Raw genomic sequence first — 15,323 nt, 5'->3', positions numbered from 1 at the left:
TGACTTTTACTCTCTTGTTCTTCAGGTGCACTTTCCTCTCTCCCCCCCCCCCCCCCCCCCCCGAGTAATCATGGCTTCCAAGGCATGTTGTGGAATCCCCATCACTGGAGGTTTTTAAAAAACAGGTTGGACAAACACCTGTCAAGGATAGTCTCAGTTTATTGTGTCCTGCTTCAACACAAGGGACTGGATTTGATGGCCTCCTGAGGTCCCTTCCAGCCCTACATTTCTTATAATCCTGTAGCTGCTCTGCTTGCATCTGTGGCTAGGTTCTTGTTCCCCTTCCAAGCTGTCTGTTCCCTCTGTAGTCCTTCCTGACTCTTTATCCTTTACCCACTAGCCATCCAACACTTCCTTTTTATTTGACAATTCTTGAAAGACTATGGAAGTGACTACTTCTTGCTATGCCAGGTGGAAGTGACAGATCACGTAATGGGGATAGAGAGAACTTCTCCTAGGGGGATCTTCCTGTACCAGGAAGAGGGTGCTTTTCCGTTGCAAGTAACCTTGCTTTTCCCATACCAGTCAGCTTCCATTTGACACAAGGTGGGTTTTTGTTGTTTTGTTTTGTTTTGTTTTTAAATTAATGCTCTTAGTATTTCCCTTTTTATATTAAGAGCCAGGATCATCAATCTATTCATCCACAATGAAGCTGGTATAAAAAGAAAAGGGGTTGTTTTGTGTGTGTGTGGTTCCACTCGCTCCCCAATACTAAATGGATTTTTTCCCCATGGAGAGAATGCAAGAGATTTCCCATGCAGTAGGTGGTCAGGGCTGGCTGGAATTAGCAAGTGTTAGAAGGGGGTATGAAAGGCTGTTTTGATTGCTTATGATAAATGTGCCCAGCATGCTACTCTTCTCTTCTTCCCAACACAACACTGTGCTCCGCTCCCCTCTGCGTACACACATCCCAAGCTCCCATTCTCCCCCTCCTCATAGCTCACTGAAACACCAACTTTCATAACCTGCTGAGGAAGTAAATGTGTTCTGCCCAGCTGTGGACTCCTTTCTTTAGTTACGGCTTTCTTCTCTTTCATTCAGAGCTGTGCGGGCAGGGATGGGAAAGGTGGCCTAAAGCGCTTCCCCAGTAGCTGGGGCTGACGGGCACCAGTTTGACCTCTGGTGTAAATCAGGGCTGCTAAACTTTACCAGCTGCAGTGGCGTCCAAGGGGCTGCAACAGGCTGAGCATCAGTGGAGTGCAGTTCACTTCAGCCATTCCCCTGTGCTGCGTGGGGGTGGCCTTAGAGCAGCTTTATCGCCTGTTTGCTCTGCTGGAGTGCTGCAACAGGCTGGCGCAGGAAGCAGGGAGCACTGTGGGGACTGGTTTCAACAGACCAGTCCTAATGTGAATATGCCCCCCAGATCCTGAGCTGCTTATTAGGGCTGCATTTCTGAGCCCCGTCCCCACAGCTCTCCCTGGCCTACATAGGAAAGCTTCCGGCCATCTCCACTGCTGGCGCAAACTTCCAGGCTTGAAGCCTGCCCACCTGAGCCAGTGGCAGATGTTACTGGTCTTGATTTTCACATTTTAAAAGGTTTTTTTAAAATCTCTTTCAAGTCTAATTTAAAACCAAACTGGATTTGAAACCTGGACTGCTTCTCAGTGTGGTCATGGAGCGGAAAACACACCCAGGAGCTGGAGCCCTCCTCCGCCAAGTGAATTGTGTTCCTGAAGCTTTGAACCTGTAGAGCAAGCTATGAAACGGAAGTGGGGGGAAGCCCCGGCATCTCGGTGCTCTGTGCTGCTGTGTGAGGGACCTGGCTTTGACTTCTTCCTCCCACCTGGAGGGATTCAGTTCTACGCAAGAAGCACGTTTAGCTCTCTCGGGAGGTTTCCCCTCCTTAATAATGGAGTTTCCTTGATCAGAATGGTGTCAGTGATCTGAGTCAAAAAAAAAAAAAAAAAAAAAAAGATTCTTAGTGCTCCAGAAGGGGCCCTGAGCCATCCCTTCCCGAGCAGAGACTCACTAAACTTTAACCGGGATCTCACAGTCTGTGGTAACAACCCAGCCGTGATCGGTGGGAAAGCAAGGCACCAAAGAATCTCCTTCTCCCAGCTGAGGCTTGTTGTTTCTCCTCTTTGGTGCTGTAATGAAATGAGAGAGAACTGGAAGCCTTGTGTCTGTGCCCAGGCAGGGACAGCCTGTGAGATTTGAGGCGGTGAAAGGAGGAGGGCGGAGGTTAATAATACACGCTCTCCCTTCCCGTGAGTTGTGGGCTGGCTGGGTGCTGGAGCACTCTGTTGCTTGCTGGCAATAAAGATTGCTAGCGGTTATTTCTTTTCCTCTCTTCCCTGCCTGCCCCCCTTCGTCACTCACTTGAAGCGTAGGGAAATAAGAGGCACATTACAGGGGCCAGGGTGCCTGGCTTGAGCTGCCACTTCGTGTATTCAGTCTCTTCCCTACTGGCTGCGAGCAACAGCTGCAAGTGAAAGAGGAAAAAGGAGCTGTCTGCCTGGGAGCTGGGCTGTTGGGTTATTTTTTCTCATCCCGTCTCCGTTTTCAGAGAAAGGAGAGGAGCAGTCTCTTTGGGCTAAGTTCAGCCCTGGCGTAAGCAGGCACAGACGGCAGTGAGGCTGTGCTTCGCTGGTGCCACACGTGGGTGGTCTCTGGGGTGAATAGTTAGTTTGCTGGGTTGAGCACTCTTCAGGTATCTATTGAAATGAATCAAATGTATGGGAAAATAGGCCAGGAGGGATGAGGGAAAGTAACTGAAGGGTGAGCACTGGAGTCGGCTGCCTTCCCATTGGCCTGTCCTCAGCAGATGCCAGGGGTTGGACATGCAGGAAGCTTTTGCCCCTTTCTTCATGATGCCTGGTGACAATAGCACCTTGGATTTCACTGGCAGCTCCATGGGGCAGCTTATTCCATAGAAAATTAGTGTGGGTAAGAAAGAGGGATATGAGATAATATGCTGCTATCCATGCTTCCGACATCAGGAGCCTCCCCTTTTCCTCTCACATAGTGCATTAGGCACTAGCAGACTTCCGTAAGTACATTACAAAGGGTAACATGTTTTGGACTGGGAGTAGGGCAGTTGTTTTGTCACAGGAGTTCCTGGGAGTCACAGACTCTGACTATCTAGTTTTGTGGGCCCTTCTTGCGGCTGAGCCCCATGCAGGGGGCTGATGGGCTATTTGGCTCTGCTCCTTGGCTGGGATAGTACAGATCATTGTGCAAATAATTAAGGATGAGTCAAATCTGTGATTTTTATCCACTTTTGTCATGACTCATCTGTAATTTGCTTCCCCCACCCCCTCCAGAATCCTCTCTGATGACCCAAAGCCCCAATTATAATCAATAGAGAAGTCAAGTGTCTACTGCGTTAAGGAAAATGTCTTGATTTTGTTTTGGTTAATGATGAGCCCTCTCACGTACACCAGAAGTATCAAGTATGGAAGTGGGCCTGCCACTTGTCTTACCTAGCCTAGGTTTTGTGACAAAGCGACCACATAGCAATGTCAGACCAGGACATAGAGATGTTTGCATTTGGGGTGTTGCCTTGGCATGTGGTGATGTGATGTAGCAGCATCCTGTCATGACACAGTGTCCCAGTGGGAAGATGAAAGGTTTCAGAGCTGTGATGTGTCTCAGCGCCACGGCACTTGAAGTCAATTCATGTCTCTCTGGTCACTGAGTTTATATGGTTTATACTGGGTTTATATGACGTGGGGACCGGTTGATGAGTATCAGGAAACTGGCATGAATTTTGGGTGGGAGGTGATCCTGTGTGTAAGCTCATGTTGAAAGAATGTTGTAAACTAGAGGGCAAAGGTCCCTTTCATTCTGCAAGTCAGTGCCGTCCTTGGAGGAAGTTTGTGCATGTACAGTTAGCCCATGGCACAGAGTTTTAAACCTGACTTCAAAAAAAAAAGTGAAATAAAAAACTAACTGGCACATACACAGTGGAGAGAAACTTAATCGGTAGCTTCAGGCCTGCATTACAACTCTGGCCAGGGATAATATATCTTTAAGTACTTGTAATCCTTTGAAATTCCCTTCAGCCATGCCTGGGAGAGGACTGGAGATTACCGGGAGGGTTAGGGTGGGGGAGAACTCTGCCAGACACACTTTAAGAGACTAATGGATTTCTAATGTTTACATTTGATATATACAAACCTACTTTATAAATGATCCCAGCATTATAGTTGTAAAACAAAGTCATAAAAACAGCCTGCAGCTCAGGCATAGAGCATAAATGGCTCTTTCCGCAGGCAGATGAGGGGGAAGCAGAGCACGTAGCAGAGCATGTCGCAAACAATATTTATGGGTGTATCTGTGTTTCTGCAGTTACAGGAAGGAGGTGGAGCATATGCACGATATACACTACAAGCTATTGTGGTGGGGCGTTGGGATTTTTTTTTTTCCAGGTGAATGTTGGGTCTCCAGGAAAATAAGGGACAGAAATGCTGTGGGTAGAACCAGTGAGGTGCTATGCAAGCTTCTCCCACCACGCTTTTCAAGTACTCATCCACGTGACCTTCAGTCTCCTTTTCCTGCCCCCACCTGTTCCGGTGTTGGTCCAGATCCACCAGTGCCTCTCATTCCTGACCGGTAACACATCCAGTCACTCCAGTCCTTTGCTTTTCCTAGGCAGTGGCTGCTAATGGGGATGAATTGTGCCACACTTCATAATATTTTGAGATATCAGCAGATGTCCTGTAGGCACTTGATTGAGGACACCAAATTCATTACACCTGTGATCAAGACTGCTTGTTAGGTTTCTGAGTGAACAGCCAGGGCATCACATCAGTCCTGATATCACCCTCTTCTTTGAGAATAGATGAGTTAGAAGAGGAGACGGGGAGTCTAGAGACCTGGGTTCTATTCCTTCCTCTGTCCACAAGCCAGCTGCTCTGACACCAAGGCCAAGTCACTCTCCTACTGTGCACCTCAGTTTCCCCATCTGTGTAAGGAGGGGATAACAACAAGTTAATGTCACAGAGATAGAGATTTTGTTAATCATTGGTAAGACAGTTTGGAATCCTGGTAAGAAAGGTGCTGTAGGAATGCAAAATATTATGATTTTGAGAGAGGTTTTCACACCATCAACCCAATTAGCTTCATTCCAGCATCTCTTACCACTCAGCCCCCTTTGCCAGAAAATCTAGACTTGTGGAATCAAAGAGGTGACATTATTTTGTCCACACACACACACACACAAAAAGCCTGGGGAACATGAGCTCGAGCTATGGGTAACAATAGGTGGGAGTCTCTGTGATCCAGGACCACCTAGTGTGTATGACATTTAAGAGGAGATGACGTAATAATATGACAGCCACTGGACTGCTGCCCCCCAGGAGTGTAGGAGGAAAGTGTAACTAGAGACAATAGAGGCTCAGCACTTAGGCCTGGGAGAGCTTCACATCTGCTCATTAGTGGCAATGGCGCCTATGTAAGGCGGTGGGTGTCGCAGTGATTCTCAATGGCATTTTTGAAACACCCATTGGCTTTTTATGCATGCACATGTGGTTAAGAACGTGCTGATTTATGGCACATCCTGAAAGCACCCAGGAGTCACTGGAAATTCAGTCACGAGTAACATGGCACTTCACATCTGTTCATATCAGCTGCTCTTACCTGCTGCTTTGCAAAGGTCTCTGTAGTACTGCACCTGGCCATCCCTCTGAATCAGCCAGGCTCAGCCAAATGCAGGGTAAAAGCCTCTCCAGCACTGTGTTAATCCATCTACCCACTCTGTTGCTTTTAGCCATATCACCTTGTTTCATGAGCCTCATCAGGCCTGGTTAGAGAGGCAGAATGTGGTCAGGCCAATGTCTAGATGGGAGATCTCCCGGAAACATATGGGTCCTGCAATAGGTAGTGCTGGCGATTCAGCGAGAAAGTGATGCTCCTCCCCCGGGACAGTGCTGAATCAATACCACAGTGTGGCGCTAGGTGTGCTGTGGTTTTCAGATGTGAAATAAAATAGAGGTCTTGACCACTTATAGCTGTTTTGGATTCCACTCCTCAAAGTCTCAAGCTCAGATTGTGAGAGCATAGCGTGTTCCCTGAAGCAGCTGGTCTGGAGTGCATTGAATATGGTGACAAGGGAGAGTGATTATATTCAAGTAAATGGATTGTAACATGGTCTTCTATTTCTTATCTTGAACATGTATTTTATGTGCAGTGTATGTTCCATTTCACCTTGTTTCTGTTGATCTAATGTTCTTTAAAAAATCCCATGACACTTTTTGCGATATGAACAGTTTTTGCCCTGGTGTCTTGGCTAAATTTAAACTCTAACAGGGTCTGCTGTTGTGTTGTGTTGCTGTTTCATAGTTGTTTTGTTTCACCCCAGAGGTAGCAGCATTTCAGTGGTGAGAGTTATAAGATGATGTCTGCCGGGTGAAGGCTTCTCCTGTGCTGCTCCTGTATCAGCTGGTCTCAACTCACTGCAGGGCAGAAACCATTTTCATCTTGCTCCTGTCTTTCATGCTCCATATTTGGCCGGAACCTTGCTATGCCTGTCACTTGTGAGTTACCCAGGGTTTGTTGTTGTTAGCAAAAGACCATGCTTATAATGTCAGGCCCCAGCAGTGAAATCATGCACTCCATTGACAGTGTCACCTGCAACTTTATCATGGTCAGTGGTTTTGACTGTGAATCTTCCCCATACCTATTTTGCCAAGTTCTGATAGGCTATCCCCACCCCTTGCTTCTTATTTTGTAACTGATGGGGTGCTTTTGTCATCCCTCAGGGCTGGTTGTCTGCTCAGGGATCCTGCTAAGCCTTGTCTAACATCCTCTTTTTAAAGGCCAAAACAAAGAGCTGCAAAAATGCTTGTTCTTTCGTCATCACTCCTCTCTGTTTATCTGTGGGATCTACACTAAAAGACACTTGCTCATTAAATCCTTCAATCCTCAAGTATTTGAATTTTCACTGCGATGTGTTCTGTTCTTCACAAAAACATAATACTCCCCTGCCTGTGTCTTCCCCTCCTACCTTGTGATGTCTTGGGGCTCCAGCCGGCAGCCTGGTGTTTGAGTTGGACAGCAGCTCGCAATAGCTCACCAGGAGGGCATTGTACATCCTAATTATCGTGTGTCTCATTGCAATTGGTAGGGTGCTGAGAAAATTACAGACCTGCAAATGAAATCAGGGAGGGAATGGCCAGTGACAGCAGCAAAGAGGGGAAGAGCCAGAAATAGAGAGAGAAAAACTAGCCTGGAGTTTAATTCATTGTTTCCAAAAGAGCAGTTAATGGATTATGACAAATGTCCTACTGTTCTCCCTTAGTGTTGTGTTAAAATGGAAATGGAAGGTCAGTTTTCCTAAATGGATTTTAAATGACTGACCTCGGTGTTTTTTCACTCACTGATTTTCACTCAGGAGGCAGCTGGTCATTTTGCTTTCTTGGTCGGCCTGGTTTTGGTTTTGGTTTTACTTCCTGTAACACTTTCAGTGTTTTGTGGTCCTCTTTTTGCCAAGGGTGACTGGGAAGTGGGCTCACTTCAGCATTGCCAGCTCTCCAGTTTTTATCACCAGTCTGGTAACATTTACAGTGAAAGCCCTAGAGACCGGAGCTGAGAATCGCAACTTTCACTGACCAGTTAAAAAAGGGTAACAAGGTTGCCGAGAACAGCCTGAAAACTTGATCTGAGTGATACCTAAAGGCTCTGAAACCAAGTCCAGTAAAACAATCCTCAAATGTGTCTTTTAAAAAAAAAATTCATGATTTTTGCAGGGCCTGACTAATAATTTCATGACTCATGAATGCTTGGGGTTAAGTGATCCCTCTTAGTTTAAGTGTTAAGGCTCATAAAGGTGATGGAGTAGACAGCATTGTTTAGAGCCGGACATGGGACACACTGGCTTGAGGCAAACTTCCCACATGCAATTCTGCTCAAACATCTCAAGCCAGACCTGCAATGTCCTCTGCTATTTCCTGGACACATACAGCTCTGCTGCGGTAGCTCAGTGCTTAGTGCTCACCCACATCCTCTGTTCCATTTCACTCCTTGGCCTTGCCTGGACACAAACTACCAATTGTCCATTTGTGGCGACTTTTCAAATGGTATGTGTGTAGAAATATTCACTAAGAAATCAAACCTGCCAAACTCACTAAATTTGTGACCAAAACCTCGTATCGGAACTCAGGGTTCTAGAGAGGAGACTAGTTTATTAAATCCTTGCTCCACTGTCAAGTGCTCTTCTAGGATCTTTCTCTGTATATAAGTTTTGATTCCTAAAGCAAATGGTATGGCTGGAATAGAAGTAGTAACGTTTATGCGCCATGGAGATTGTGAGTGTGGCGTTCAAGTGTTATCAAGTCAATGGTTATAGGCATGGAAAAAAGTCATTGGTACTTTAGATTACATTTGCAGCAGCTGCAAAACCTCTATTGTTGGTCATTCATGAAATATTGGGACCTCTGTGTTGGAGTGTACAGTCTTCTGAGGGGGTGAGCAGGGCATGGGCAGGGATAGTGGAATGCAAGTGTTACGCAAAAGAAGCGGGAGAGTTGGCTGATGTTGGGGCCACTGGAATCCAAAAAGGAGCTGTGCCTAAAACTGGAAAAGACAGGTCTGTGTGATTTATGTTGTGGCCGTAGTCAGCTTTCCCAGTGCAAGCCCTGCTGGGGTTTTGTTTGGATCATACCAATGCATTCCTTTAGCCTGTGGGATGGGAGGCCCTGGGGCAGTGCCAGACCCTCTCTGCTCATTCTCATAGAAGGGAACCTGTGAAAAGAGCTGACATGGAACAGGAGACTGGGAGGAAGATGGTGTGAACAGCCTCCTTTCCATTTCAGCTTCTTGATTTTCTTTAACCCCTTTGGTTCTGATCCATGATTTATAGGTACATCTTCCCAGCATCCCCCTTCGGAGCAGCCTCAAGTGCATCACGTGTCCTGATAATGCGTTCACATTGCTTTTTGGGGCAGTGATGAGGTAGCTCTGACATGAAGTTCCTGCCCTAACTCCTGGATTTATCGTTTGTTTTCCCTATTGCAAGTACCTCTACCCAGTGAGAGCTGCAGGATTAGCATGACTTTGGAGTGCTAAGGTGCCAGTGACACGTTGGATGCCATGGATCTGGTTAGCAGCATGGCTGGATGTCAAAGGCATGTGGCTGAGGCATAGGTTGCTCCAGTGAAGGGTGGATGAGTAGGGTTCTGTTAGAACACAGAACATGTCACAAGTGCATGTTAAATTATCATCTATTGAAGAATATTCTCTGGATTATAAATATTTTTTTTTTCCTCTGGGGGCCTCTAATCTCTTTCATAACCCAACAGAGGTTTTCTCTCCTCTTCCCTTGAGGTCCCATGCTGTAGCAGCCTTCCTTCCAGTGGATGAGGTCAATATATACAACTTCTCCTGAGCCCATAAATGCACCTCTGTGTATTAGCCAAGGGATGTCACTGTAGAGTGAGGAAAGGGGCTCCCTTCCCCTACAGGCTGAGCACTCACCCTCTATAGGGTTCACAGCCTTGAACTGTCCAGGAGTGAGGCACCCAAACGTGGGTGTCCTGCGTTGTCTCCAGGCTGATAGGCTGGCCCTTGTTGGATTCTGTTTCCACCATTTGTACGTGACACACTGAAAGTTACTGAGAGCTGTCCCTGTTCTCAACAGTAAAAGGATCACCTTCCTGCTTGTATCATTATGGGTGCAGATGTATGAGAAGGATGGAAAAGGCTGCCATAGAGCAGTGAAGCATGAGGGATAAATGGGAAGGACAACATCTAGAAGAAAATAATCATTTTCAGGCTTCTAAGAGGGTTTTAAACTAGGTGGAGCAAAAGTAATGGTTGTGAAGTAGTTGACAGTGATATTTTACATTAAAACGGCCATGCTGGGTCAGACTAATGGTCCATCTAGCCCAGTATCCTGTCTTCTGACAGTGGTTGATGCCACATGCTTCAGAGGGAATGAACAGAACAGGGCAATTATCGAGTGATCCGTCTCCTGTCATCCAGTCCCAGCTTCTGGCAGTCAGAGGCTTAGGGACACCCATAGCATGGGGTTGCATCCCTGACTATCTTGGCTAATAACCACTATGAACCTATCTAATTCTTTTTGCTTTCTCAGCATCCCCCTGGCAATGAGTTCCACAAGTTAACTGTGCATTAGGCAAAGAAGCACTTGTTCCACACCATTCATGATTTTATAGACCTCTATCATATCCCTCCTTAGTCATCCCTTTTCTAAACCAAACTATCCCAATCTTTTTAATCTCTTCTCGTATGGAAGCCAATCCATACCCCAAATCATTTTTGTTGCCCTTCTCTATACTTTTTCCAGTTCGAATGCATCTCTTTTTAGATGGGGCAATGAGAAGTGCATGCTGTAGTCAAGATGTGGGCATATCATGAATTTATAGAGTGGCTTTATGATATTTTCTCTCTTATCATCAATCCCTTTCCTAATGGGTCCTAATAGTCTATTACCTTTTTTGACTACCGCTGCACATTGAGCAGATGTTTTCAGAGAAGTATCCACAATGACTTCAAGATCTTTCTTGAGTGGAAACAGATAATTTAGATCCCATCATTTTGTGTGTACAGTTGAGATTGTTTTCCAATATGCATTACTTTGCATTTATGAACATTAAATTTCATCTGCCATTTTGTTGCCAAATGACCCAGTTTTGTGAATCCTTTTATAACTGTTTCCAATCTGCTTTTTGCTTAACTATCTTGAATAATTTTGTATCATCTGCAAATTTTGCCACTTTACTGTTTACCCTTTTTTCCAGATCATTTATGAACAGCATAGGTCCCACTACAGACCCTTGGGGGACCCCACTATTTACCTCTCTCCGTTGTGAAAACTGACCATATATTCCTACCCTTTGTTTCCTATCTTTTAACCAGTTAATGATCCATGAGAGGACCTTCCCTCTTATCCCATGACTGCCTTCTTTGCGAAAGAGCCTTCGGTGTGGGATCTTGTCAAAGGCTTTCTGAAAGTCCAAGTACACTATATCCACTGGATCACCCTTCCCCACGTGCTCGTTGACACCCTCAAAAAATTCTAATTGATTGGTGAGGCATGATTTCCCTTTACAAAAGCCGAGTTAACTCTTCCCCAACATATTGCATTCATGTATGTATCTGATGATTCTTAAATAAAGAGCTAATTGGTTTAGACTCTGGTTACACTTGTAGAAGCACAATCTTTAATGCTCAGTAGGAGTAACTATTTTCTGTTTCTCTTCCTTTCCTTGCAGGAATTGAGTACAGCGATGTGCTTCCAGATTCCTTCCCATCAGCCCCTGCAGAGACCCTTCCCCATTTCCTACTGGAGCCACAAGATGCATACATCGTAAAGAACAAGCCTGTGGAGCTGATCTGCAAAGCCAACCCAGCCACGCAGATTTACTTCAAGTGCAATGGGGAGTGGGTCAATCAGAACGACCATCTCACTAAGGAAAGCCTGGATGAGGTGACTGGTAAGAAACCATTGCAGACCCAAGTTTCTTTTTACCTCTTTCCTCCCCCTCTCTTCCTTCCTCTTTCCTTTCTGATTTCCTATCTCCTCTACTGCTTCATCTATCTACTCCCTCTCTCTTTTTAAGGCTCTGTAGTGTGCAACCCAGCAGTATTTAGAGCACATTACTTTGCAGGAATGCTTGAAAAGAGCATTCTTTTCACTTTCCACTTTGGATGAGGAACAGTACTGCCACCTTCAGCATGCCTCACAGGATGGTCCCCTTTAAAAGTGTTTTGTAAACCCCTTCTCTGACTCCACAGTCAGATTTCGGAAGTACAAAGAAGAAATTCCCATGATCTAAGAATGAATTTCTTCTCCCTCCTTATTGCCTACCCCATCCAAATATTTGTAGACTGGTGTAATGCCTCCCCAGTAGTCTATGCATGGTCCAGCTATGTGCATTTAACGTTGTTTAATTTTCCTTCCGATGATTTTTGTTCATCTTTAGTAAAGTCTGAGACTGAAGTGCCCATATGCAAATATTGGAGGAGCATTCATGCCAGAGCCAAAGAGAACAAGAGTGTGTTGTGAAGTGTCTGTATGTGCCACCCAAAATTTCATTGATCTTTTCTGCTGCCATATCTTCCTGCAAACTCGTAGCTGATTTGCTGTCCTCTATCACCCAGAAGTCTGTCTCAGCATTTACCACTTTCTAGCTTTCTTCCTTCCATTGTGTATCTATGTTTGAGATTATTTCCCCCCAGATATTAGCTTGTATTTTTCCAATTCATTTGATCATTTCCTGCCCATGTGTCCAAGATCTCTAAGTAACTTTGTGTGAGATCTCCATCCTCATTGCTATTCACAGCTCTTCTGAATTTTGTATTTGTGACTTTCAGTAGAAAAGCTGTCCCTCCAACATTGTTGATGAAGATATTAAATAAGACTGGACCTATCAAACTCCCTTGCTGTACATGCTGAGAAGCAATTTATCGTCACATTAAAACTGTTGCTTCTTGGAACAGCTGGTTCTAGAGAACGCAAAAGGAGACAGTGTTCCCGACTTAGTCCTAAGTAACCAACAGGAGGTCAGTCAAGAAGTAACTGTAGTTGAGCCACTTAATAGTGATCACCATGTAATTAAGTTCAGTACCCTTGTGAGAGAAATCATACAAGCATAGCTTTTGTAGACAAAAAAAATTTCTTCTCCGAGCTACCAAATAGTGTTGGTAAAAGAGAACTAAATTATAATTTAGTTGGACTTTCAAAAAGCACTTCACAGGAGGTGGTTGAGAAAACTAAGTAGTCGGGGTAAGACGTAAAATACTGACATGGATTAGAAAGTGGCTGAGACAGAAAACCAAGAGCACGAATAAATGGTCAGCTTTTAACATGGCTAAAGGTTAACAGTAGGGTGCCCCAAGTATCCATGCTAGGACCTGTTCTGTTTGATCAGAGAAGGTTGGAAGTGTTGTTTGGGTTGGGATTTTTCAAGGAGCCATAGGAAGGTCTGCAATTCCCATTCAGTTTCAGTGGGATTTGGGTGCCTAACTCCCTTAGGCTCTTTTGAAAATTTCAACCATGTGCAAAATGCTTTTCTGATAGAAAAATAGTGAAAATTTTTCAGCACAAACATTTGAGAAACGGCTCATCTTTTTTTGTCCAGCTCTATTCAAATTTTTATGTACTTGTATCTCCCCCTTTCTGTGGTATCTGAGTGCCACACACTCTTTAATGTATTTATCTTCACAGTACCCTCCAAGTTAGGGAAGTGCTGTTAACCCCATTTGTTAGATGAGGAACTGAGGTACTTGCCTAAAGTCCCAGAAAGTCTGTGGCAGAGCAAGGAATCCCAAGTCCACCACCTAGTACCCTAACCACCGGACAGTCTTCCTCTCTAATGGAATATATTCACTAATGGTCTGGAAAAGACTGAGCGTGTAGATGGCAAAGTTTGCAGATGACACAACTTTATTTGTGATAGTCAAGTCTAGAGAGCTCTGAGGAACTTCAGAGGGACCTAACAGAGCTGGGTGAATGGATGGCACAATGTCAGATGAAATTCACTGTTGACAAAGACAAGGTAATACACATTGGAAGCAACAACATGAATTACTCACATATCTTGCTGAGTTCTAAATTAAGTGGAATCACACAGGAAAAAAAGCTGGGGGGTCAGCTCAGTGAAAAGCCCTGTTCATTGCGCAGTGACAACCAAAAAAGCAAACAGGATATCTAGAGAATAGGATAGAAAAGAATATTGAAACCTTTATATTGTCATTATATAAACCCTTGATATTACTCTTACCTGGAGCATTCTATTCAGTTGTGCCAACTTTATATCAAAAAAGGTAAAGCAGAAATACAAAGAGGTTCAGCGGGTGGCAATGAAAATGATTACAGGCAGGAAAAAACTTCTAAATGAGGAGAGATTGAAAAGATCGAGACACTTGTTTAGAAAGAAAACAAACGAGAAATAAATGATGGGCATAAAGAAGGTATATCAGGCACTGGCATTTACTCTTTCTCATAATCCAGGAATGAGGGGACATTTAATTAAATTGAAAGGCATTTAAAACCGATAAAAAGAAAATACACAACACATAATCAATCCATAGGACTCATTGATAAAGGGTTAGATTGATAAGGGTGTTAGAGGCCAAGAACTTAGTCAGATTAAAAAAAGATTAGGTATTTAATGGATAGTGAGAACGTTCACAGATAGAATTTAAATGTATATAAGTGATATAAATGCTCTCATGCTTCAGAACATAAGTCAATGAGTAGCTGTCTGGACTAGGAAAAATGCATTTTATGGGCATATTATGCCGTAATTGTCCATTACAAGATTTCTTGCACCTTCCTCTTACCAAGTGGTTCTGATCACTATCAGAGACAGGGTAATGGACTGGATGAATCATTGGTCTGATGCAATTAAATGGCTTGCTAAAATTTAAATATTTTACCTCTACCCCTCCCTTCATCACTAATTTTGTAACTGCATCCTGAAAGATGTGTTCTTTAAAAGCCCATGGATGTGGTGAACTGTCCATCATTTGAAGTCTTTAAATCAAGATGGAATATCTTTAAAAAGATATGCTCTAGCTCAAACAGAAGTTATGGGCTTGATGCAGAAAGTATAGGTTGGGGTTCTTTGGCCTGTGTTATGTTATGGACTAGATGACCATAATAGTTCCTTCTGGCTGTAAAATCTATGAATAATGCCTATTGTTCATGATCTGGTTAACCCCTAGATAATGATTTTTTTGTCCAATATTTTTACCAGTTCTTTACTAACAGCACAGTAATTACCAGGGTCACTCTTCTTTGATTTTTAAAATATAAGCATTATTCTTTCTCCTCTCCCAAGATTTCCATCAGTTTTCAAAATCAAATGTTAGTGTTACATGGCATCTGGGCCTGGATATTTGTGTATGTTATCATTTTCCAAGTGTTCATTCACCTGCTGGTTACTAAAAGCTTCCTAATTATCTCAGCTTTTTCTTGTCCCATCCTCCTCATATCATCACCATCCTGGCAAATCCTGCAGGGATGTAGCCTCCTTGAAGATTGAACACCACCTAGATTGATCACTAGCTGTGTCCTAACAATGGTGTGGCTGGTCTCAGTCCACCACTGCTGATCTCATCATGCCACCCAAATATTTGGTGCTCATGTGATCACCAGTCATGTAGCAGCATTCCTTGGTAAACACGCTCTGTAATTCGTAGGTCTTCTATGCTAGTATTACTTCCCCCCGGTACTTTTATTAAAATCTTTTATCTTTTTTTGCTGCCCTAAACTTCTGTCCTCAAGTTTTAACTGTGAGTTCTCTCCACTCTGTGACTTCTTGCTTGATTGCCTTTCTACAACTACTCTGTAAAGGGAAGAGTGTTTTATTTTAACCTGAGATTTGAGCAGTTCCTCATTGCAACGGGTTGGCACC

At 44.1% G+C, this 15,323-nt stretch overlaps 1 protein-coding gene across 1 annotated transcript in view; it reads left to right on the top strand.

The window, feature by feature from the left end:
• UNC5B (unc-5 netrin receptor B) overlaps positions 1 to 15,323 on the top strand; it is a 145,231-nt gene that overhangs the window by 90,061 nt on the left and 39,847 nt on the right. The window contains exon 2 of the mRNA XM_067552672.1: positions 11,175 to 11,396. Coding sequence (XP_067408773.1) covers positions 11,175 to 11,396 — 222 coding nt within the window. The remainder of the gene's footprint in view (positions 1 to 11,174; positions 11,397 to 15,323) is intronic.

This window comes from Emydura macquarii, unplaced genomic scaffold (assembly GCF_026122565.2).
Source record: "Emydura macquarii macquarii isolate MOO-44397 ecotype Brisbane River unplaced genomic scaffold, CSIRO-AGI_Emac_v2 contig_1390, whole genome shotgun sequence".
Taxonomy (NCBI): Eukaryota; Metazoa; Chordata; order Testudines; family Chelidae; genus Emydura; species Emydura macquarii.
This window is presented reverse-complemented; position numbering and strand designations above follow the sequence as displayed.